This window comes from Mesoplodon mirus, assembly GCF_964341445.2.
Source record: "Mesoplodon mirus genome assembly, chromosome: 5".
Lineage (NCBI taxonomy): Eukaryota > Metazoa > Chordata > Mammalia > Artiodactyla > Ziphiidae > Mesoplodon > Mesoplodon mirus.
In genome coordinates, this window is record NC_138980.1 from 172439032 (window position 1) to 172462142 (window position 23111).

General features: G+C 48.7%; 1 protein-coding gene across 3 annotated transcripts in view; it reads right to left on the reverse strand.

Moving 5' to 3' along the window:
- Window positions 1-23111, reverse strand: part of TRIO (trio Rho guanine nucleotide exchange factor) — a gene marked incomplete at its 5' end in the record, with an annotated part of 386080 nt that overhangs the window by 157798 nt on the left and 205171 nt on the right. For all 3 annotated transcript variants that reach the window (XM_082621961.1, XM_082621962.1, XM_082621960.1), the window contains 2 exons: window positions 6008-6199; window positions 18198-18320. In XM_082621961.1, coding sequence (XP_082478087.1) covers window positions 6008-6199; window positions 18198-18320 — 315 coding nt within the window. The remainder of the gene's footprint in view (window positions 1-6007; window positions 6200-18197; window positions 18321-23111) is intronic.

Sequence of the window (23111 nt, forward strand, 5' to 3'; positions counted from 1 at the left end):
AAGGCTTGGAAGTTGGAAACCAAATTTTAGAGATCTCTGCACAGGAGACAGAAGGGATCTGGAAGAATCCAATGCCGAGAGGCTGGGGTCACCCTGAGGAGGACTACGATCCCTCCCCTGCCGAGAGGCCTGCAGATCAGAAACAGGGCTTCTCTGGAAAGCTAGGTGTCCTGAACGGGTCTGCATCACCACGGTCAATGACCACGAGAGCCATCAGAGGGCAGCTGGTCTACACGAGCAGCACCAGCTACCTGTAGTCAAGTTTCCTGAATTAGTTTACCCAGCAGACGCCTGACTGGGTGGTTCTCCGGCTCCACAGGGGAAGAAGAGAAAAGGAATCCGGGCCCTTTGAGTGGTGGCTGGTTGAAAAGGCACTGGGTATGTTTTCAAACTCAGTGAGGATGGCAGGAGACGCCGCTGGGAAGCTCCGCACCCGGAGGAGGGCAGCGGTGAGCTCTGGCTTCCCCGTAACCCCGCACCTCCTACTGGGCAAGATCCGGATGGTGCACTCCCTGCTCCCGGGGGAGAGATGGGCGCTGGTCCGAGTGTAAAGAGAGAGGCCTGCCTGCCTAACCGTTAGGCATAAAAATGAAGTCAGGCCGGTATGCTGTGACCCAAAAATCTCCAGGTGGTTGGGATGCCTTTATTTTTGGCTTCTGAATAAAATGAAAGGTTCCCCTTTTCCCAGGCATTACCCCAAACAAAAATGTGTCCCAGTTCAGTGTGTAAGTTTGCAGAAGCAGAACCAAAAGGCTTCTTTACTTAACCCAGCAAGAATCACAGCCCCGTTCAAATGGGAATGATCTTTCCCGGGAAACCATGGTTTCTGGGAATCAAGGGAAGAAAAACCAGCTCAAGGCCACTGAATCGATTCCAGAAATAAACTTCTGGCTGAGAACTCAATGTCACCACCTGGTTGCCTCAAATAACCCACACATTTCAAAGGTAATTGTCAATTAACTCGGGACCTAATTTTGAGAATGAAGTTGAAGAGAACGAATGGATGAAAATAATTATGCCTTTGCTATATCTGAAAATGGAACTATGTCCCTCTGTCATTAAGTCTCAGAATGATGGGCTAGAAATAGACATCACTTGTTCCTCAAGCTGAGTATCTGCTAAGTCTGGGAGGCAGGCTACAAAGACAAGTGAGACAAGGTTCCAGCCTTCAAGTAGCTTAACCTCTATCGAGAGAAACCAACAGATGTCTAAAATACGTGCTGCACACAGAAGCAGCAGTATGTTCTTCCACTGGTCATGCATTTTTATACCCCCTCCCCGTATGTTACAGGTGGCTTTGGGAGACACTCTGAAAGGAGTAAGTGAAAGAGTAAATGAAGGAATTAACGAACAGTGCAAAGAGCGTTCAGAAGGAAAGGAGGACGGGTGACAAAGGCCTAATAATGGGAGGATTAGGATCAGAATGGAGGTGAATGAAATGCTGGGAACACTGCAGGGAAGAGAGGGACACAGGAGAACAGAAACTAGAGGAGGACAAAATACAGGAGGACAAAAACTCTCCTAAAATAAAGTCACCGTTCCTTCTAAATACTACAGTACTACTTCAAAGACATTGAAAAAAGAAAAAAAAGAGGACAGGTGATCAGTCTTCAGGTCTTCTGAGAGGAGATCAAACATCTCATGGATTCCTTCAGAGACAAAGAACAAAGAGGAAAGGGTCCCAGGACGCTTCCAAATCTGGGTTTAAGGGTGGAATGGGGCTGACACCTCTATCCACCACCTTCTGTATTCAACCTCAAGGTATAAAATACTTACCACCCATGTGAAAATTCAGATGACCCTTGAACAAAGCGGGGGTTAGGGGCACCGACCCTCCGCACAGTCAAAAATCCATGTAGGATTTACAGTCAGCCCTCCATGTGCGAGGTTCCTCCACACCTGCGATTCTATACCCGCAGATCGTAGCTCTGTAGAGTTTACTACTGAAAAACATCCACGTGTATGTGGACCTGTGCAGTTCAAACCCACGTTGTTCAAGAGTCAGCTGGGGGGTCCTCTTTCCTCTCTTCCCGGGAACAGGCATCTGCGTTCTGTCCTCTGGGGTGAAAGAGAAGAGCCCAAGGTCTCCATGCTGCACCTAAGTGCTGGGTCTGCAACGAGACTTAAGACCACCCACCTTCTCCCAGGTGTGATTCTTAAAAACCATTTCTCAGTCAACACTGAGCAGGTATCCCCTTGACGTGGCACCTTTTCCAAGTTGGTTGTTAATGAGATCACCTTTGTATTACTTGCTCATCAGAGAGCCAGAAATTTACTGCAAAAAAGAGAGGGCTAGAGGGCTACTCTCCGGATAAAGTGAGACTTAAAACCACTGCCGAACACCTGGGAGTGGAGAAGCTTAACCTCCGCGTCAGGAGAGCCTTTGATAGTTAACTTGTTTTTTTTTGTTTTTTTGGGTTTTTTTTTTTGCGGTACGCGGGCCTCTCACTGTTGTGGCCTCTCCCGTTGCGGAGCACAGGCTCTGGACGCACAGGCTCAGCGGCCATGGCTCACGGGCCAAGCCGCTCCGTGGCATGTGGGATCTTCCCAGACCGGGGCCCGAACCCGTGTCCCCTGCATCGGCAGGCAGACTCTCAACCACAGCGCCACCAGGGAAGCCCGACAGTTAACTTCTAAAAAGCTTCACGTATTTGCCTGAATGAAAAAGGCCACTTGCTTTTTCTATCTCCCTCCAAGTAATCTGAAATTGTATGATCTGCTTGAGAAAATTAATTCTGATAACTTAAATCTTCTAGCACTTTTTCATTCATCTGATATGCTAAAATACTTAGTGACTTGATGCAAAGACACATTTAATTAGCATGATTTCCTCCTCTTGGCCCTTCTCTCACAGTTAATTTTGTTTAGGAACTCCCTGGCAGTCCAGTGGTTAGGACTCCGCACTTCCACTCCAAGGGGCTCAGGTTCGATCCCTGGCCGGGGAACGAAGATCCCGCAGCCTGCACAGTCCAGCCAAAAAATAAAGAAATAATAATAAATACTTTTTTAAAAAAGGAGTTAATTTGGTTTCAAAACACATAATGAAATTTGTTCTAAATGAAGTTTTCTTTCAATAACAAGTTTCAAAACACAGCAACTGAAGAAGCCATCCCTTCCTGCATAAAACCTACCAAGTATCCTGGTGGGTCTGAGGGCATTTGTGCAGCCCAGAGAAAGGAGAGTGAGGAAGATTCTGGGGCTGGTCAGGAAAAAGTAAATCTACCGAGAAAATGGCTGAGGCTAAACATGGAGTCCAAGCTGACGTGGAGGGGAAGAATCAGACCACATCCCATGCCTGTGTGTGGCCAGCGGCCCTCAAGTGCTGCCCTCCCAGTCACCTGGGCGTGTTTGGGTTTGTGTACTGCTAGGTACCCCGCCTCCAACTGTCACCAAATCCCTCCCTGACCCGGTCACGTCAGGGTCACATGAGATTACGAGGAGCCAAATCACAGTAAAATACCAGTGTCTCTGCTACTGTGATGGTCTTTCACATAAAAAGCAAAGAATGAATGGACCGACAATTCTCCAGTTGTGAAGGTGAAGCACTTAACCTTTAAAGCAGCTTTAAGCTCTCCTCAGTCTACAAACTTCATATATACTAGAAGTTCCTACAGCGTAAGTCGAGAAAACAAAATGTATTTTCACTTTTCAATAAATTTCCAAGCCTGGTGACAAAACAGACTCCATAGTTTACTAACTGGAATGCTTCTACTGTAAGATTTTTCCTTAAAAATGCTGCTGCTGTTACAAAAACCAGTGAACCCAAACGGAGTCTCCGGAGAGTGGCTTTCGTAAACGGCCTTCCTTCTAGTTTCCTTTAACGCCTGCTTTTGGAGAACCGTAACAAAGTTGAAAAGTCATAAATAATGCTTCATGCAAAGAGCCTCTCTTTGTCCTAACTGCAAGTTAACTGTTCACGAATCCTGCTAAGGAATATTCCCAAGGCCTGTGACGCAGACAAACATCAGGACACGAGCCCTGGCTCTCGATCTCCAGACTCCAGGCCTGCCGCCACTGCTGCTGTTCCCCTCTGCTCAGTCCGTGAACACTGCCCAGCGGCCTGTCCTTCCTCTGGGGCCCGTCCAGGCCCACGGCGCTCCCTGCGGCCTGAATAAGGAACGCCAGCCCCCGTACCCATCCACCGCGCCTCCCTCGGGAAGGTCTGGGCTGCCTGGAGCCCCTCGCATGCTTTCTGTCCGTCACAGCTTAATGAACAAAGGCACAACCTGCTTTTTCACAGGCATCATCTTCTCTCCCTCTTGGCTAGGGTGTACAAATGCTCAAGAGAAAGAGGAGGTGGCATACGAGTACTGATGGGGAAGAGGGGGTAACACACAGCTCTACGCAAACAGGTGCTATAACAGGTGTGTGTAAAGAAAGTTCCAGAGTGCAGGGGGAACAGCGGACTCTACCTGGGGAAGTGAAGGGAAGCAGTACGTAACTGCAGGGACCAGATCATGAGGATGAGGCGGTTCAGGCTGGTGCTCCAGATACACCCAGACTCTCCGATGGTTCAGAAGCAAGGGTAGGACCTAATCAAATGCATATGCCTTGGAGGCAGGGCTGCAGAGCCAGGGACACTAGTTAGTGGTTGCGGCTTGATTCGAGCCGAGTGGGGAACTGGTGACACATGCACCCGTAAGCAGAAACTGCCATGGACCCATGTCCACTTAACGTGTCTCCTTGGGAAAAACAGTCTCTGTAAACACCGTGAAGTCTTTTTCAGTGGTGGCATTATTAAACCAGGAAAAGAAGCCACTCCTGTCAGTTTTCGATTCTGACAACTGTCCAGGGTCCACAAAGCACCAGCCCCTTTGCAGAAAGGGCTGCTCAGGGTCCCGGTCATTCGTCAAATATGCCCCCTACACTATCTTCCTGGGCTCACGAAGTTTGAGTTGGACGTGAGGATGGCTGTCCTGAAGTCAAACATTCAAGTCAAGCAAACGGCCTGGTGGAGGACTGACTGCCCAAGGTCCCGGACACGGCAGTGAAGTTCTTTTCCTTTAAACAGTTTCATTGGTTCCTGATCTTGGATGCCTTTAAACAAGGCAAGCCAGGCCTAGCCCCTTCCAAGCGTCTCTCGTAGTCTTACTCCTCCCAGAGCCTTCTTCCTAGCCTGTTAACTACAGCCTTCATGGACTCAATCTCAAATTACCTAAAAGGGCCCCTCATTTCCAACTTATAAAGAGCTGTGAAGTGGAGAATTTTTTTCACCTTAGAAATAAGATGTAGTAAGTTGGCATCTTAATTTGTTGTCCTACTGAAAACTTTAGGTTTTATTATAAATCCTTCTATCTCAAAAGCTACGTAATAGTTTCTTCGACTGTAACTTTCTATGATTTTCTTTTTTTTAATTTTTATTTTAGATTGGACTATGATTTTCACAAGAATAACATATATGCAAGGTATAATTAATACCAACGTGTTTTCCATTTACCAAATAACACATCACCTCTTATCCTGAGACCGGTTTATCAGAACAGCATACCTACGACAGTAACGTGACTATTATTAAGGCCGTGCTGGCTTGGCTATGTTTCAATTCAACATTGTGTAAAATGCACTTCTGCGAGCATCTCAGAGCAGCCGCACAGCCTGATAAAATCAGACGGCAGCCAGGACTGTAGCCACATGACAGGCTAACAGGCGGAAAGGAGGCCCCACAGCTCTGAGCCCGAAAGGCAGGTCGCCTACTTCTGCTACAGTGGCCGTGTCCTGCCTCTCGCCAAGGACCCCCTTCAGCTGCTGTCTTGCCCGCTCCCCTCCTGGCCCACGGCTCCCAGCCATGCCCCCCCTCACAGGTCTGCTCCCGGCAGATGCCACCCCCTGCGATGGCACACGTGTGCCCGTGTGGCGAGGACGGCCAGCAAGGAGGCCAGCCCTGTCCCCACCAGTGCAAACGGCCACCTCTGGTCCACTTTCTCACATCACGCCCACCCTCATCCCTCCCCCGGAGTCCAAAGGCCCCTTCCAGACGGGGCTCCGTCTCCGCCTCCGGACGCCTCACCTCTTTCACGTGGGTGTGAAAGGACACCGACATGTCCAGGAGGATCTTCCGCTGCTCAACTCGCCGAACAAAATCTTGTATCCGGTCCTCGAGCTGATGGGCGGCCTGATAGATCTCTTCCGGGTCACATTCCCCAGTCTGAGCCAGCTGTTCTGCTGCTTCTAGTAATTTATCCGCATTGGTGTATGTGTTCTGTGCAAGAGAACATTCAGAGACACAGAAGGTGAATAAAAGACAAACTGGCCAGGCTGGGAGCCATGATACACTGGAACGGAGTCAGCGTGTGATGCTCCTTTCTGTAAATCAAACAGGAAAAAGAGGAGGGGAAGAGATGGTTTCAGGAGTTCAGAACATCTCCATGAGCAGCCTTTTCCATTCTCGTTTGAGGTTGTTAAACTCTGAACCTCACGGCAAAGCCCTTCCGTCTGAGGCAGTGATGGGGTATCTATAGGCAGCTGCTGGCCGGCTCGTGACTCATAAAGGGCTTTGGGCCTTTTGCTGCCGCGCAGCCAGAAGACAGCGCGTAGCCACAAATGCCTACTTCACTTTTTCTCCTGGTTTTATGACAGAGTGCAGAGTTCCAGTTCTGTGTCTTTCAGTATGATACACCGCTTGAGGATAATTCCCCAAGATCAAGTGAAAACGTTACGCTGCAAACAAACATAAGCTGCTGCTTCTTTTCACATGTTTCTACTTATCAGTAATTCTGTGCTTATCTTTTCTCTACTTCGGGGAATACGTTCTTTTAAAGAAAAAGGAAATAATAACTACCATGGCTATAAAGTAGACAGAGTTTTCAAGAGCTGAGTTGAGTATCAATGGGTGTCTAAAATTCTCTGAAAATTACTCTGTTTTAATTCTTCATAAACGAGGCTGCAAATGGCTTCCTCAAATCAACAGGTCTGTTAGAGACCCGACAGTGTTTGAGGGACCTGCGAGCCAGAGGGCTGCCGAGGGGGGGCGGGGAGCAGTCCAGCCAGGTGGGGGAACTCAGTGCAGGACAGAACAGAATTCAGGGCCCCGAGAAGCCCAGAAGAGGCACGCGGCTCCCCGAGAGACACGGGCTGAGCCCTTCATCCTGCTCCTGCCCCAGTATTTCAGTCCCACAGCCGAGCAGGGTCGGCACCTCGTGGGTGAGACGGGGGGTGGCCCCAGGTGTGCGAGGGCGCCCCTGTGGGGAGCCCGAGCCTGATGGGGCACAGGGGGCCCCTGCAGTGGGAAGCCTCCCAGGTGGAGACTGGTGGCCTCCAGGGGTATTAACCTGCTAAGCCAATGCATCAAGGTGATGAGAGGCGGTGTCTCATTTTGGAGAAGGGAGTTACAGATATGAAGAAGGAGAATACTTGAGTCAACCCTGCAGCACTGGATTGGAACTGGAGGATCCACGTGAGTTCACGGTTTTCAAGAGACACGTGTGTAAATGTGCACGTACCCTCATGTCCCTCCCCGCCCCCCATCCACCAAGAGGGCCTGGGAACAGCGATGGCCCAGCAGCACTAAGCATGGTAGGAACCAGATCTCCACTTGTAAGCACCATTCTGCTCTGGAGGGAACCAGGGCTCCGTGGAGAAACGGTGGACTCCAGGGTTGGGGTGAGACAGAACACAAGATGAGCCGGCGACATCTTACCGTGCCCCAAAGCAAGGAGAAGCCCAAGAGCAACGTGGACAGGAGAGAGAAGCCAGCTTGAGGAGGTGCATGCTGGCCAAACGAGGGACAATCTGAGCATCAGAGGAAACAGTGACGGCGATGGACGATAATGCATCCACTCAATAGGAAACCAGGAGTCCCGACTGACACAAAAAATAAACCTGGATGACGGACGGCATAGTTATAGAATTTCAAAGTACCTCCCCACTAAGTACTTGCTAATTACAAAGGGGGAACGACTCACTTTACAACAGAGACATCTGTCAGACACCGCCTGAACCCAGGGATCAAAGTGGACACCACAGGTAACAGGACAGATTAAATGGGGCAACCCTTGAAGGGACGGCGTTAGGAGGACACGGCCGCATTCCCGGATACACCTGCCGAAGACGTATAACCGGAGTACAGCCGTGAGGAGGCATCAAACAAACCCAAAGTGAGGGGCATTCTCGAAAACAAGGGGCCTCAGATTTTCCAAAATGTCCTGTCACAGAAGTTAAGGAAGGACCGAGGAGCGACTCTAGGCTGAAGGACACTAAGAGATGTGACGACCAAATGTCACAGGTGGTTCTACACTGGATCCGTTAGCTATGGACACCGTGGTCTGAGGGTTAGAAGGTAGTCATGTGTCAGTGTTAATTTCCTGATTTTGATGGCGTTATTATGGCTATAGAGCAGAATGTTGGTAGGAAACACACACTTAAGTCAACAGTTTAGCGTGGGGGGTAGGTTCCTTGTGCTGTATTTCCAACTTTTCTGCAAGTTTAAAAAAATTTTACAACAGAGTAACATTCAGTGTGATAAGTATGAGGTGATCTCAAAAATGATGCTGACGCACACTTACAGAGCACGCGAGGCCCAAGCGTCAGGGTGGGGTGGGGTGCAGCGGTCCATCCTGGGCAGGCTCTAAGGGGGTACAGTGTCGACAGGGGATTTAAACGTGACAATAAAGACCAGCTGGAGGGCGTCGGCTCTTCGTCACCAGCATAGGCTGATGGCTCCCTGCTCCAAGTGCGCCCCTGGCATGAGCACTTACTGGGCGTGGGTCTAAGGGCCTCCCCCGCACTGAGCTGTCTGATCCTAACCACAGCCCCTTTTAAAGGTCAGAAGACTGAGGCCAGGAGGGCAATCTCAAGACTCAGAGGCCAAGGCTGGCTGGTGGTGAAGCGGGACGCATCCAGGTCTGACTCAGGGGCCCGGGCTTTCAACAACCCAGTGTACTGTTCAGCTCACCCCTCACAACGGTGGTTCATGCAGCCCTGCTTCACACACTGCAGGGCTGACAGTCAGCCCCTCTCCCTGTCCCTCTGGAAAACCATCTTCAGGGGACTTTCCTTTCTTGGTACTATCCAAGTCTCACAAGAATGTTCTGCACTGTTAACAAAGGATCCTTCAGAACTCCTAGAAATGATGGGAGATGTCAAAGGACCCCGTAAGGCTGACCGACATGGCCAGACTCGGAAAATGCCTACATGCACACTTTACAGAGTCTTTGAAATCAATTATGTGGCATCATTTGAAAAGCACAGTCATTCCCAATCTGACGGCAGAGCTTCAAAGCACCGTTAGACGGTTTTGTATAGATTCACCGTGACCCACTGGGAAGCTAAGCTGTCCTGATTCCTGCGTAGAGCAGACAGTGAACCTGCCCACTTCAGAAGAGCTCTGGAACAACAAAAGCACTTTTCAGAAAAGTCCACTCTCCGTCCTGTGCGGCTCTGGGCCTCCACATCCGCTGCGGGGCAGAGTCTGGCAACCTGCCAGCGGTGACTTTGTGACAAGCAGCCCTTCACGCAGATTATCAAACCACCTGGGGGATTCCGAGGGACAGGACAGAAAGACTGTCACATCAGTACCTAGGTGTCGCCGACGTGGTGACCCGCAGCTTCAGGCTGGAGAGGATCACCCCTCCTCGTGGCCAGATGGCCAGACGGACGAGGGAGGAGTTAAACTACGAATGAGAATCACATTGAGAATCACAGCGGTGCGGTAGGGGTGAGGGAGGGATGAGGAAGCCATCGACGACGACACAAAAAAGAGCGACGGAAAGTGTCGGGGCCAAGAGGAGCCTCAGGAGGCCTCACAACCACATGCGGCGTGGATCCTGGACGGGGCCCCGAACGGGGAGAAAGGAAGGAAACCTGAACAAAGTATGGACTTCAGTTCATCAGTATTAGTTATTAATCCTAACAGTATCGGTTTAATATTACATTCGTATAATATTATATATTATTACTATGATAGTAGATCAATATTAGCTTATTAATGACAACAAATGTACCGCACTAATGAATGGTGTGAGTTTTGCTGACAGGGGAAACTGGGTGCAGGGTTTGAGAATTCTCCGTAGCATCTTTACCATTTTTCTGTACATCTAAAAGTTGTCTAAAAAAGTTTATTAAAAAGATGTGTGTGTGGGCTTCCCTGGTGGCGCAGTGGTTGAGAGTCCGCCTGCCGATGCAGGGGACACGGGTTCATGCCCCAGTCTGGGAAGATCCCACATGCCGCGGAGCGGCTGGGCCCGTGAGCCATGGCCGCTGAGCCTGCGCATCCAGAGCCTGTGCTCCACAACGGGAGAGGCCCGCGTACCGCAAAAAAACCAAAACAAACAAACAAAAAAAGATGTATGTGTATATATGTACACACACACACAGAGCAGATTTTTAAAAAACAGCCTTCACCTAGGAACAGGTCCTGAGCACTGCCCACATATTCTGTCACCTAGTCCAGCGGTCCCCAACCTTTGTGGCACCAGGGACCGGTTTCGTGGAAGACGCTTTTTCCACGGATGGGGCGGGGGGATGGAGGGAGGATGGTCAGGCGGTCATGCGAGTGATGGGGGCAGCAGAGGACGCTTCGCTCACCCGCCCGCCACTCACCTCCCGTTCCTAACAGGCCGCAGACCGGTACCGCTTGCGGACCCCTGACCTAGTCCTCCCCTCCAGGGAGGCTGGCCTCCGGCCCCTCAGCGCAGCCCCTGGGCACAGAGAAAGCTCTCCTCGCGACGGGCAGCTACCAGCTTCAAGGTTCCTGCTGGGCAGGTTCTGCATACACGTTGCCCCCAGAGGCCTCCGCTCATCAGAGGCCGCACAATGAGGTGACATTGCTGGGGACGGTGGCTTTATGGGGATCCACGTTTCCCTGCGGGGCCTCCCAGGACCGTGGTCTGCAGCTCTGAGCAGAGGCACGACGGGGCCTCGGCGCTGGACGGAGCAGACAGCGTAGCACGCTGCACGCTGCACGCTCACACCTGTCAAGAGCCGAGTCCTGCTTTCGCATCCACTGTCACTAGACCGCGAAGCCGCCTCCCTCTCGAGTTTAGTAAGTGGATCTGCAGGTGACAGAGCCTCCCAACACAGGCCAATTCTGAAGGCTTTCCGCCCCTTGGCCAGCAGGCAAAGACAGTTACAACAATCAACGTCCCAGAGGAAGAAGCGCATCTCTGCATGATCTGGGACACGGAACAGCACTCATTTCGTCTCACCTCTCATTTTACGCTCGAAGACCCTGAGCCAGTAGGAAGGTCTCTGTGGCTCTCCCTCGGCACAGCAGTAGGTGCTGATGGAGCCAGGGTCAGCCCGTGGCCTCTCTGAAACCCAAGGCCAAGGCCTCCCTGTGCACAGAACCTACCCTTGATCCTTTGGCCATGGAAGAAATGGATCTCCGTGTGTTCATAAACATACGGATGAGAAATGCCAGCTTTGGAGCACTTGCTCTGTGCCCCGAAGCAGCCCCGTGACAAGGACACGATTTCACTTCTACTTTATAAGCCAGAACATGGAGACCAAGAGGTGCAAAGAGCTGGGACTGTCCCCAAAACAAAGGCCTCGGCCAGGGGTCTTCTCAGAAGGGAAGGTTGAGTCACTCAATCTTAGACTTACAGCAGGGAGGAGATGTCAGGTAAAGGAGGCTGTTTTTGGGTCTGAAGAGCCTGGAGTCCCCTCTTCCACCCACTGCCCTGTCCCCAGGGCATCTCCCCCGGGGGCCCAGTTCCTGGTCCATGGGGTGGGGTACCAATCCCTGCAGTGAGCACCGAAGGAGATACTGTAGGGCCAGGCCGGGGTGCACCCGAAGAGCTTCCTATTTTCTTGAGAAATAAATTAAAATTGCACAATGTCCTAGGTCTCAAGAAACACAAGAGTCTTTCAAAGGAGGATCAGACCTTCTCTTCCCTACAATCCATAGCAGCTACAGCCTGGGTCTTACGCAAGATGGCCAGAGGCTATATTTAGAAACTGGTGTTAAAAAAAAAAAAAAAAAAAAAAAAAAGATGGGTTTTCTTGACCTTAGGAAAGATAGGAAAGGAGGAAAACACAAGCATGTCACCCCTGAAGTCACCCCTGAGTTTCAGGTGTGCCGGAAGTGCCCACGTGCTGTGCTCAGAGCATCCCCCCCGGCAAAAGCTGAATGAGTGCAGGAGAGACCCCGGGGGCTAGAGAATTGGCCTGATTAGCTTCTGAAAATCCAGAATGAATGTTTAAGGTCTCCTGCTTTCCTGAATGCCACACTTCTTTATCCTGGAAGACAAGTTAATTATATCGCACACAAAAAAAGTTACTGACAGAAATGGCTTCCTGGAGAACAACTTCGAGATGTTTACGTCTTTGGAAGGTGATTTGAATCCCAGGGGACAAGCAGACATGAGAGAAGGCACCTACGGGAAGACGCTATGCCAGAGATGTACTGACTCCTAGTAGAGAAATCTTCTGTGCTCTCAAAACCAGTTTCTTCCCTGAACCAGAATTTTCTCAGCTTTCCTGGCTGCTGTACTCACACCTTTTTAAATCTAAAAAGGGACATTAAACTTGGACAATTATTTAGAAGGTAAAAGAGCAGGTGACCGTCAAAGAGCACCTTCCTTTCCCAGAGTCATTTGCAAAAAGCTTCAGGAGGAAAGCATTGTTAATTTCTTTTTTAAAGCTCCTGCGTGAACGTGCAACGTGGCTGCATCTGCCACGCTCTAGAAATTCATTAGCACGGAGTCACTGGATAGGATCTATCTACTCAACAGTCACTGTACAACATAAAGAAGGAATGGATCTTCAGATGAGTCACAAGGAGGTTCTCGGGTCTGCCGGACTGTGTGCAAAAATGGTCCAATGCGGGCTTCCCTGGTGGCGCAGTGGTTGAGAGTCCGCCTGCCGATGCAGGGGACACGGGTTCATGCCCCGGTCCGGAAAGATCCCACATGCTGCGGAGCGGCTGGGCCCGTGAGCCATGGCTGCTAAGCCTGGGCGTCCGGAGCCTGTGCTCCGCAACGGGAGAGGCCACAACAGTGAGAGGCCCGCGTACCAGAAAAAAAAAAAAAAAAGGGGGAAAAAAAAATGGTCCAACGCTTCCTGATGTGCCTCTAGCAATGTCTGAAACAACCTGAGACCAGGGGCCTCGCAGCGAAGTCGAGGGCCTGCAAAAGTCACACCGGCTGCACAACTCACTGCCACCAAGGACACAAGAGGCTCTTTTTGGGTTCCCCTTCTCAGAACACTAGAACTGTTCTACAGAATAATCTATATTTAGTAGGTCTTAAATGAATTCAACCATAAGACTTTTGACACTTCGTTTCTGAATCTGTCATGTTACTTTACCATGTCATGTTTTGAAGAAGTTGACTTTAAGAAAAATTCATTAAATAAACGGCTAATTCAATATCTTGAAACTAAAGATTGTCTAGAGACAATTTAGAATTCATTTTACAAAGGACCCTTCAAAACACAACCCCAAGACACACACTAATTCACCTTAAACTTAACTATGAAAAAGAAATTTCTTTTCCCTAAACCCAAAATGTGTTTTACCTTTGTGAGCATGTTTCACAAAACGAGAAAAGGCTCTTTATTAAGCACTAAAGATGCCTCTGTTCCTGGTTTTAAGGTGCCTCCAAAGGCCATTCTGTCCAAAGAACACATATATCTAAAGCATGTCCGTAGATCTCCCTCTGCCATAGGACTCGTATTATACTTTGTTTTGACAGAAAGCAATCGAAGTCAGGAGGGTGGCGAAGGAAAGGCGGGGAAGGCATTCCCTCCAGAGGCCTCGCCCCCTGCACGAGAGTAAGACTGATGTCATCGTCTTCTCTGGGAAGAGGCAGAAAGCTTTCCACGAATGAAGCTACAAACACAGAGCGTACAGTGGCTTGATATACCCAGGCCGCTGTCTAGCCCGAATCTGCTGCACGTGGAGCCACTTCACAGGACAGACCTCTCCTGGCTTAAAATGCTACCCTCCTCCCTCTTACGCCCCTCAAAGAACATTTATTGAACAAGCTGGGGGCGCTAGAGAGAGAAGCCCACTCTATTTCTTCAGGTCTACAGCGCCCCCCCCCCCCCGCTTACTACATTTAGTCTGCTCTTATCGTAGAGGGGTCCAGGTTGGCCCCCCCGTACTCTCAGGCAGGGCACGCTCCTTCCAGAACCAGCCGGAAGCGGGTCTGTGATACACAGTGTCTGCAGGTACACGGGCGGCGAGCACCGGGCTCCAGAGCCCCATCAGGGACCACTCGGGACCCGTCACACGACACACACTGAGCTGGACGCGTGTCTGTGGACAGAAGGGATCAGAGACTTTCACCCTGAGGCAAGTGGAGGGGATTTATCATACGTGAGGGGCTGGTCCCCGTTCACAGCCACCCACGACAGACTGCTGAATGCCCACTCTGGGCAACGGCACGTCCCTGTGTGCCTCCTGGCTACAGTTTTATCAGCCAGAGACGCAGAAACCGGCCGCTGCCGGGGGCGATGCGGGGGTAAAGTGCACAACACTCCCTCTGAACCAACGGTACCTAAAACATGCACCAGCATCAAGCGACATTCTCCAACAGACGGAGGGCCTATAAGCATTTCATACCAGAAGGAAAAGAACTAAGAGAAGGAGAAGCTGGAGATGCTGGGCCAAGAGGCCAGAAGTGAGGGGCCAGGTCCCGGCAGGGGGTGGAAGTGAGCGCACGGCCAGGTCCAGGGCGGAGCGCTCAGAGCCTGCCCCCCCACCGGCGGATTTGCAAAGGAGGGAGGCCCGCAGAGAGGGGAGGCCGGGTGTCTGTGCGTGGCTCCTCAGGCCCTTGCAGAATGAACCCCTGGCACACGACTGGTGATTATATGAAGACCAGAGGGAGGGAAACTGGGTGCAGAGGTTTGCAAAGTGAGCAAAAGGTGTTTACATTTAAGGTTTTTGTTTTTTCATGCACAGTTCAGACTTGGGCTTAAGGACTTTCAATTTAAGGAAAAGAGGGTCAGGTACCCCCCTTAGAGTCCCAGGGTCAATGTGCCAAAGATGATAAGAAAACAGTGAGACTCGGCCGGGCAGCAGCGGGAGCTGACAGGCCCCTGCCTTTCTCTGAACCAGGGGTAAAGGCCGTCCTCCCTCCACTCTCGGGCTCGCCCTAGAAACCTCAAGACGCAAACGTGTCCTACAAAGGAAGTGTCTCCCTCTTGCTGCCCCCTGAGCCCCTGTGTTGACGGCTTTGATTGTCATCTTAGATCTGAAGAAGTAAGATTACCATGAAAAGATAGGGCGAGGGTGGCCGCAGAAGGCACCACAGGAGTTAGAAGGAGGGGTCAACAGGTGCTGGACGCACACGAGGACGCTCGGCAGGCCAGCGCCTTCACGCTGGAACCGAGGCCACGGGTGAACGTGCTACTTGGGGCAGGAGCCTCCTCTGGGTTTGGTTGTTTGCAGTCTCGCCTCTTAGATTCTTTGGTGCCTGAAGTCTTTGCTCAGAGGATCCAAATCTCACATCCATCCTCAAACCACATGGCTACAGAGCAGTAGCTTATCTTATGGAAAAATCAAGGGGAGATGAGACACATTTTCCACATTTCTTCTGCTACGAGTGGAAGGCAAAATACTGTCCAGCAACCGTAAGTAGGGACGTCACACGTAACGCAGAAAAGAAAAATCCAGAGACCCATCCCGGTGCGGCAAGCCCACTGAACACAGAGCCTCTTCCATCCCACTTCTAAGATCAAGAATGCAGAAGGCTGGGTTGTCACTTTAACTTTACATACAGAGACTTTTACAGTGTAAAGGAGGTAACTTTTTAAAGGCATTTTCCCTGAACAGGACTGAAGTGCAGTTTGCTTTCTTATCTCATGACTCTAATCTCACATCAGTTTCCTGACCAACCCAGGGTACAACTGAACCCCCTGTCATGTAAAACCCATGGACGCACCCACTCCAGCTTATTTTGGTGGTATAGATTTTGAGACTAAATCACTAGATGTATATTGATACTCTTCCTTTTATAACTGAAGGCTCTCTTTATTTCTAATAATGTTTTTATGCTTTCAAGTCTGTTTGCTTAATACCAATAGTCCTATACCAGTTTTCATTTGCTTAATATTTGCCTGGTGGATCTTCTTCTAACACTTTACATACTTTCAAAATTCCTGGGTATTTATGTTTTAGGTTTGCCCTTTGAAAACAATACACAGTATGATTTTTAAGAAACTATTCAATCAGAGAATCTTTCTCTTAACGAGTATAATCTATTTTGCATTTACTGTAATTACTGCTATTTGGGGACAAATTGCTACATCTTATTTTGTGATTTCCGACATGATTTTTGTTGTTCTCCTTTCTTTTGCTTCCACTAGACCCATTTTCCTGAGTTTTTACTTGTCTGGTTTTCTGTATTTCTTTTCTCTTTATACTTATGGGAGGCGGTGCTTTCTATCCCTGCATTTAGTAGTCATTCAAAAACGGTCACACGAACCCCTGTCTTTACAAATCTGAGACAAGCAACACCTCCTGCCGTCCTCCTCAGGACACCTCTCCACCTTCTGTGCTCAAGCGCTCCGGGGCTTCGCTCCGTCCTGCTTTTAACTACCACCCAATTCTACTGTCTGTCTAAGTGGTCAATCCTTTGATTTACAAGCATATTTACCAATTTCTGTGCTCATTATTGACCTCAAGACTTTCTTCTCATATTTCCTTTCTGTTCATTAAATTAACTCATTCAACAAATACTGCTGGATGCTTAGCTGCACCACGCCAGCCTTGTTCTAGGCACCAGTGACAGAGGAGTGAACACCACAAAACCCCTGCACTCGTGGAGTTTAAATTACAGTGGGTGCTTCCATGATTCTGACTAAACTACACACTTCAGTTCTCCTGTAAGTAAGTGAATGGTAAACTCTCTTGGTCTTGGTCTATATTTTATTCTCACTGTTGAATGACAGCTCCACTGGGTGTGGAATTCCGGGTTCAGAGTTCCTTTCCCTCAGGACTCCATCCCACTGTCTTCGAGAATCTGCAGTTACCGGTGAGAAGTCAGCTAAGAGTCATTCTCACGGTTGTGATTTTGTTATTTCTCTCTTCTTGTCGTTGAGACTCTGCCTTTAGTGTTCCTCCGTTTTACCATAATGTGTCTCAGTTTGGATTCACCCTACAATTTCTCTTCTTTTTTGCGGTACGCAGGCCTCTCACTGTTGTGGCCTCTCCCGTTGCGGAGCACAGGCTCCAGACGCGCAGGCCCAGCGGCCATGGCTCACGGGCCCAGCCGCTCTGCGGCACATGGGATCTTCCCAGACCGGGGCACGAACCCGCGTCCCCTGCATCGGCAGGCGGACTCTCAACCACTGCGCCACCAGGGAAGCCCCTACAACTTCTTTTTAAAACAACTTTTACCCTAGCTCCTATATTTTCCACATATATACCATGGCATGGTAATCTCTCCCTCCTTCACTTCTCTTTCTTTCAAAACATAAAACAAAATGCAAGGCACATTTACCAACGTGGGAAAGACCTGGGCAAGATGCCATACATGACACTATCACACACACCTTACTTCCTCTCCAGCAGCCCTCACTGTGCCTACTTTCCAGGTAAAAAAGTTAACCTCAGGGTTTCCCTGGTGGCGCAGTGGTTGAGAGTCCGCCTGCCGATGCAGGGGACACGAGTTCGTGCCCCGGTCCGGGAAGATCCCACATGCCACGGAGCAGCCGGGCCCGTGAGCCATGGCCGCTGAGCCTGCACGTCCGGAGCCTGTGCTCCGCAACGGGAGAGGCCACAGCAGTGAGAAGCCCGCGTACCGCAAAAAAAAAAAAAGTTAACCTCAGAAAGGTTAAGAGACTTTTCCAAAGCCACACAGCTGGTGAGCATTACAGCCAACATTCCAGCTCCACAAATCTCATGCTCTTAACATACAACACCCCCACCTCCTGTTTCTGAAGCACATGACTTTAAAAGAAATAGAAAAGGGAAAAGAAATGCTGGCCCATCCTTACAGAAATTCAAGGACTGTTATTCCCTGATTATGAACGGGAATTTTACAAACTAGTCAACAGACACTTGTACAATAAATATGGCAAAAATATCCAAGACATTTTTCTGTTTCAAGAACTTCGCATTTACAAAAGGGTCAACTGTCTAAAATCATCTTTCTGCCCAGGCAATGACAGCTTCATCTGAAATCTGAGCACTATCTCGGAATCACCTTCAAACATACGTCATTAAAGCTAAGTCAACAGAGATGGGGTTAAAACTGTAATTCAAAACCAACCACATAAGTATTTATGGAAGAAAATAGTAAAAACCATTGTTTTACCTGTGCTACTTCTTCAAAATCTTCATGACGTTTCTGCAAAGCTCTGGCCCGATGGAGAGATTTCCCCACACCTGTATGTTTGCTCAGAAATGCTTCTCCGTGGTTCTCAATCCAGTCCAGCACCTACAATGAAATACAGATATATATGCCATAAAAACCATGCCTGCCTCGATCAGTTTTAGGGCTATCCATTAATGATGCAGTCTCCTACCTAAACTCTATAAGAAACAAGAAGCAAAGGAGAAAAAAATTGGGAGCAACTGGACAGTAATCTAACTCGTTGAGAATTACATCTTCTGTCAGCTTTCCCACCACGATTTTAATCAGCTCTTACTTTAATAGTGCAAGTCTGTCCATGTATAAATATTACATGCAATAATGATTAAGTTAAATCTCACCTCAGTTTACGCATGACTGAGCCAACAAAACTGCCTGGGTTTTGTGTGAGATAGTGGTCATCAAGTCACAGAGGAGCAATTTAACGTAACATTTTTATAAGGCTCAAAGCTTCACAACTCAAGACAATTCAAGTTTAACTACAGAGTTCATATTTTTCTGTCTCTTCTAAAAGACTTGAAACATGTAAGTAAAACCCAAGAAAACAAAACAGTTAAATGCCTCTGTCCTGGTCTTCGAGGATAATTTATTCTATAAACTAAGCTGTTGTGAAAGCTAAACATTCCATGAATTTAAATACATAGGAGTTCTTGCTAGTTGAAATCCACCACACTAAAGCAAAAGAGTAAAAGTAAAGCAGGGCAACCCAGCGTTTTTAAGTCACAGCTGGGGCTGAGTAGTTCACTGGCTACTGTACTTGAGAAGCTGCAAAACGCCAACATCATCAAACAACATATTTAAGACTACATCAAATACACATTTGTCTCTTTCTGATGGAGAGGGGATAACCAGCAAAAAACTAAGTCAGTGACGTCTTTAGCCAGAAACTTTCCTTAAAAGATATTTAAATATCTGAAGACATTCGTTCATGTGTTGCAAAGTACTGAAGGCCACCTCGGATTCTGCAATTAGTAACCATGGTAACTAAGGATGCAGATCAAAACAATCTTGGACTAAAGATCTGCCTGGAGCCGCACAGCTAGGACAGTGGTCTGTCTAGAGGGCAACCTGGAAGCGGACGAGTCACAGCCCTCCACTAACTGCAAAATTAAGGGGGCCTTAGGGTGGGGAATGCAGTGCACAGCTTAGGGAAGACAGTGGATAATACTGCAATAACTGTGTGCGGACAGGTGGGCACCCAATTTATGCGGTGATTGTTTCACAATGTATGCAAATGCCAAGTCACTACAGAGTACACGTGACACTAACCCAACACTGCACGTCAACTATATTTCAGTTAAAGTAAATAAATAAAAGCAGCGTTAATTTGAGGTTCATTGCTACAAAAGGGATCCCTTGCCCTTTGTTACCTCCGCCACTGAGAGATCAGTGGTGCTGACGGACGTCTAGATAACAAGAGGCAGCTGCTAAAGGCCTGTCCAGGGACAACCGGACTCGTCCTCTTCTGCTGCACACCAGTGACCTTCTGGTCTGACTGAGGGTCCTTTCTGCACAGGGCTTAGCAAAGTTAGCAGTGCGTGTAAATAAAATGGCTCACGAACCTGCATAAATCCCTGGTGGTCCTCTGTAAAGAGCCTTGTAGAATGAGCGGGTGTGTGTGTGTGTGTGTGTGTGTGTGTGTGTGTGTGTGTGTGTGTGTGTGTGTGTGTGTGTGTGTGTGTGTGTGTGTGTGTGTGTGTGTGTGTGTGTGTGTGTGTGTGTGCGCGCACGCGCGCGCACACGCGCATGCGGGAGGACAGGGCGGGGTACGGAGGTCAAGCCTCGCGGCGCAGCGGCTGCTCAGGCTAAAGGTACACGCTTACCTTATTACCACAGTTCATTCCTGAACCTCTGTCTACACCACGCCCTGCCAGTCACCCGGGCTCACACTGTCAAAGTGATTCCTACTGGATCCATTTGTATTCTGTCTGTCCACCTCCCAGCCCTTCTGAGAGCTCCCTCTTTACCTTTCATTTCTAGCCCCCTGCCCCACAGACACGGGGTAGCCCTTCTGAGCTGCAGCTTCCCGCCTGCTCAGTGGGGATAATAATGGGGGCCTGTGAGTTGTCAGGCACCTTAATATCCTGGCGTGGCAGGTACACAGCACACAAGCCATCCCCACCCACAGACCGTCCCCAGAGACGGCTTCCACATAATGTCAAGCTCTTTGGTGGCACAGGCTATGGATGTTCCATTGCTTTTTAACCAGTGCACTTAGTACATTATTTTTCTTTTTCTTTTTCTTTCTGAAGAGGGAGAGAGAGGCCTTCAGTATCACCATTAGAAGGTAATACCGCATTCACCACCTGCTATCAAGCTGCTGTTTATAGGACAGTCTCTTAGTACCTATTACAGAACACAGGTCCTCTCTCACTCCTGAAGAAACACCCAATGATAATTTCAAGATGTCTCAACTTCAAAGAATGGATACAGTTCACGGAATGTGCCTTTCGGTATGAGGCCAGCACCAGGCAGAAGGCCAGGATCAACTATATTAAGCTTGAAAGGAGTTGAGAGATACGTAAGTAACACCTGTACCACTGTCCACTTGCCTATCAGATCTGCATGAAGGACTAGGAGACTCTTTTTTTAAACTACAGCTATAGTATCTGCTGTATATTCCTCAACATAGTGTAAAAAGAAAAATCGAGGTCTGGTAAACAGCAAACCTGACGAGTACTGCCATGACTCAATACAGACTTGAAGTAAGGGCACAATTTCAAAAAGTAAAAGACAAACACTTTTTGGTAGAAAGAGCTGGAAGGAGCAAAATACAGTCTTTTTTAAAAAATAAGAATTTGTTTTTTCAAGCCCAAGAAAAGTTGCTTCAGAAAGCATAAATTGGAAATAAAAGCTATTATGAACCAACCACTCAGGGTTACAAATGGGTTACAATTTTTCTTTTATTAGTGGTTCCTTTTCACAGAATTGTAAATACCAAGTGAAATTATATTTCCAACAAACATGAAAGTAATTCAAAGAAGACTGTACAAATTCCAAGCACTTTTTAAAAACAATTGCAGACAATTATGAAATCTAGCTCATATTCAAAACCAAACTTCCCCACGAGGCTTTTGCTTCTCATTAAGTCTGAGAATGTTTCCTGGGAAACATTGCCAAGGAATCCTGAATGAATGTACCTGCCCAAGGAGCATTTGAAAGACAAGCTTGTGGAACCTTTCCATTTAAAACATAAAAATATTTGCAAGTCAGGGGCTCCATCAAGCTAGTCCAGCCGGCCCCCTCCCTGACTCAGCCGTGGTGGCAGCTGCCCTCTCCCTGCCTTGGGACCTTCACCTGAAGAACAACGTGCTCTCTGAAGCCGGCTCCAGGAAAAAGGGCAAAAGCCGGTCCTTCCCACAGGCACCTGGTTCACAGGCAGGAGAACAAGGCTGGGAGGTCGACACCGCCCCCTCCTTGTTTGGGGAATGTGGGGCAAGCTCGTTCCTCTGTACCTCAGTGTCCTCTAACAGGCACCATGATAGCCCCAAGGTCAAGGTCGCTCCAAAGTGAGCCACCAAGACTTAAAACACAGATAACTCTTCTCAGCATCTAAGTCAAAACGTCAGCTGTGCAGAAGATCTCAGATCGTTTAGCTCCCTGTCTGTCTGTAAGGTAATTGTAAGATTGAACGTGACGACGGCAGTATGACGATGCTCACCTCTTAACGAATATTTGCACTGCTGTCTGAGAGCCTGCTATTGAAGCCGGCCCTGACGTACACCACACCACCAGTCCTCACGGAGAGCTGGATGGGGGCACATCGTGACTCTGTTTCACATATGAAGACACAGGACCAACGGCTACCAAGTGCAAGAGCCAGTCTGTGGACCTGGACCCCGGAAGCAGGGTCCATTCTCTTAGCCTCTAGTCTCCACTGCCTCTTCAAGTCAGCACAGCTGGCACACAGGTGGCAAACTGAAGAAGGAAAGAGCTGCTTTGCTTCAGAACAGTTCAGGCTATTGGGTAAATGACCTCTGATGAAGTGACACTATTATAATAGACAGCAAAACGGGGGGAGGCGAACCAGCAAACAACACCGCGCCTGGATCACACGCCTCGGGAACTGGCCACTGTTGCCTTTTCTACTCTCACTCATGTGGCCGAGTCTGGCCATCCTGTACAATCTCTAAAGTAATTTTCTGCCATAAGCCCCTACTACCTAATATTCACTATGTTTTGTGGATTAATATTTCTAAGTAATTACTATTTAAGAACTTACAACTAAATACTAAACCCTTGTCAGAGAGGAGACATTCTCAAGGCCCTGTGTCAACAGCATGCAATATACAGACCAATGTAATGACATTTTCCCTTGAAAATGTAGAGGTGTTTATTTCTAATACTTACTAGAACAGCCCTGTATCATCACCATGCACCACGTCATTGTCTCTGGCATCATTTATTGAGAGATTTTCTGTGCTGTGCTTGGGAGGGCAATATAGGTCCATAACCCCTTATCCACAAAAAGCTAAAAACAGCTCTGAAATTCCAAATATTTTTTCAAAACTTGGTCAGAAAAAGTCATTGGCGATAAGACCTGACCTGAGGCTACTAATAGGCTTTATGGATCCCTTTGGTGTGGGTCCTTGAATGTTTGGCTGCAGAAATCTCCACGTGCTTGATGATGGGGGGCTGCCCAGATCTCACCAGAGTGTGTATCGCAGTGTATACACACTGTTCTCTTTCTCAACTCTGATTCTTAATTCCAAAACATATTTGTCCCAAGGGCTACAAATAAGACAGTAGACTTTTATTATTATCTCTATTAAGGAAGAACTGGATGCTCAGGAAAGTTAAGAGCCCGGGAAAGAACACCTAGTGAAAAAGAGAAACAAACACAGGACTTCAAGACTC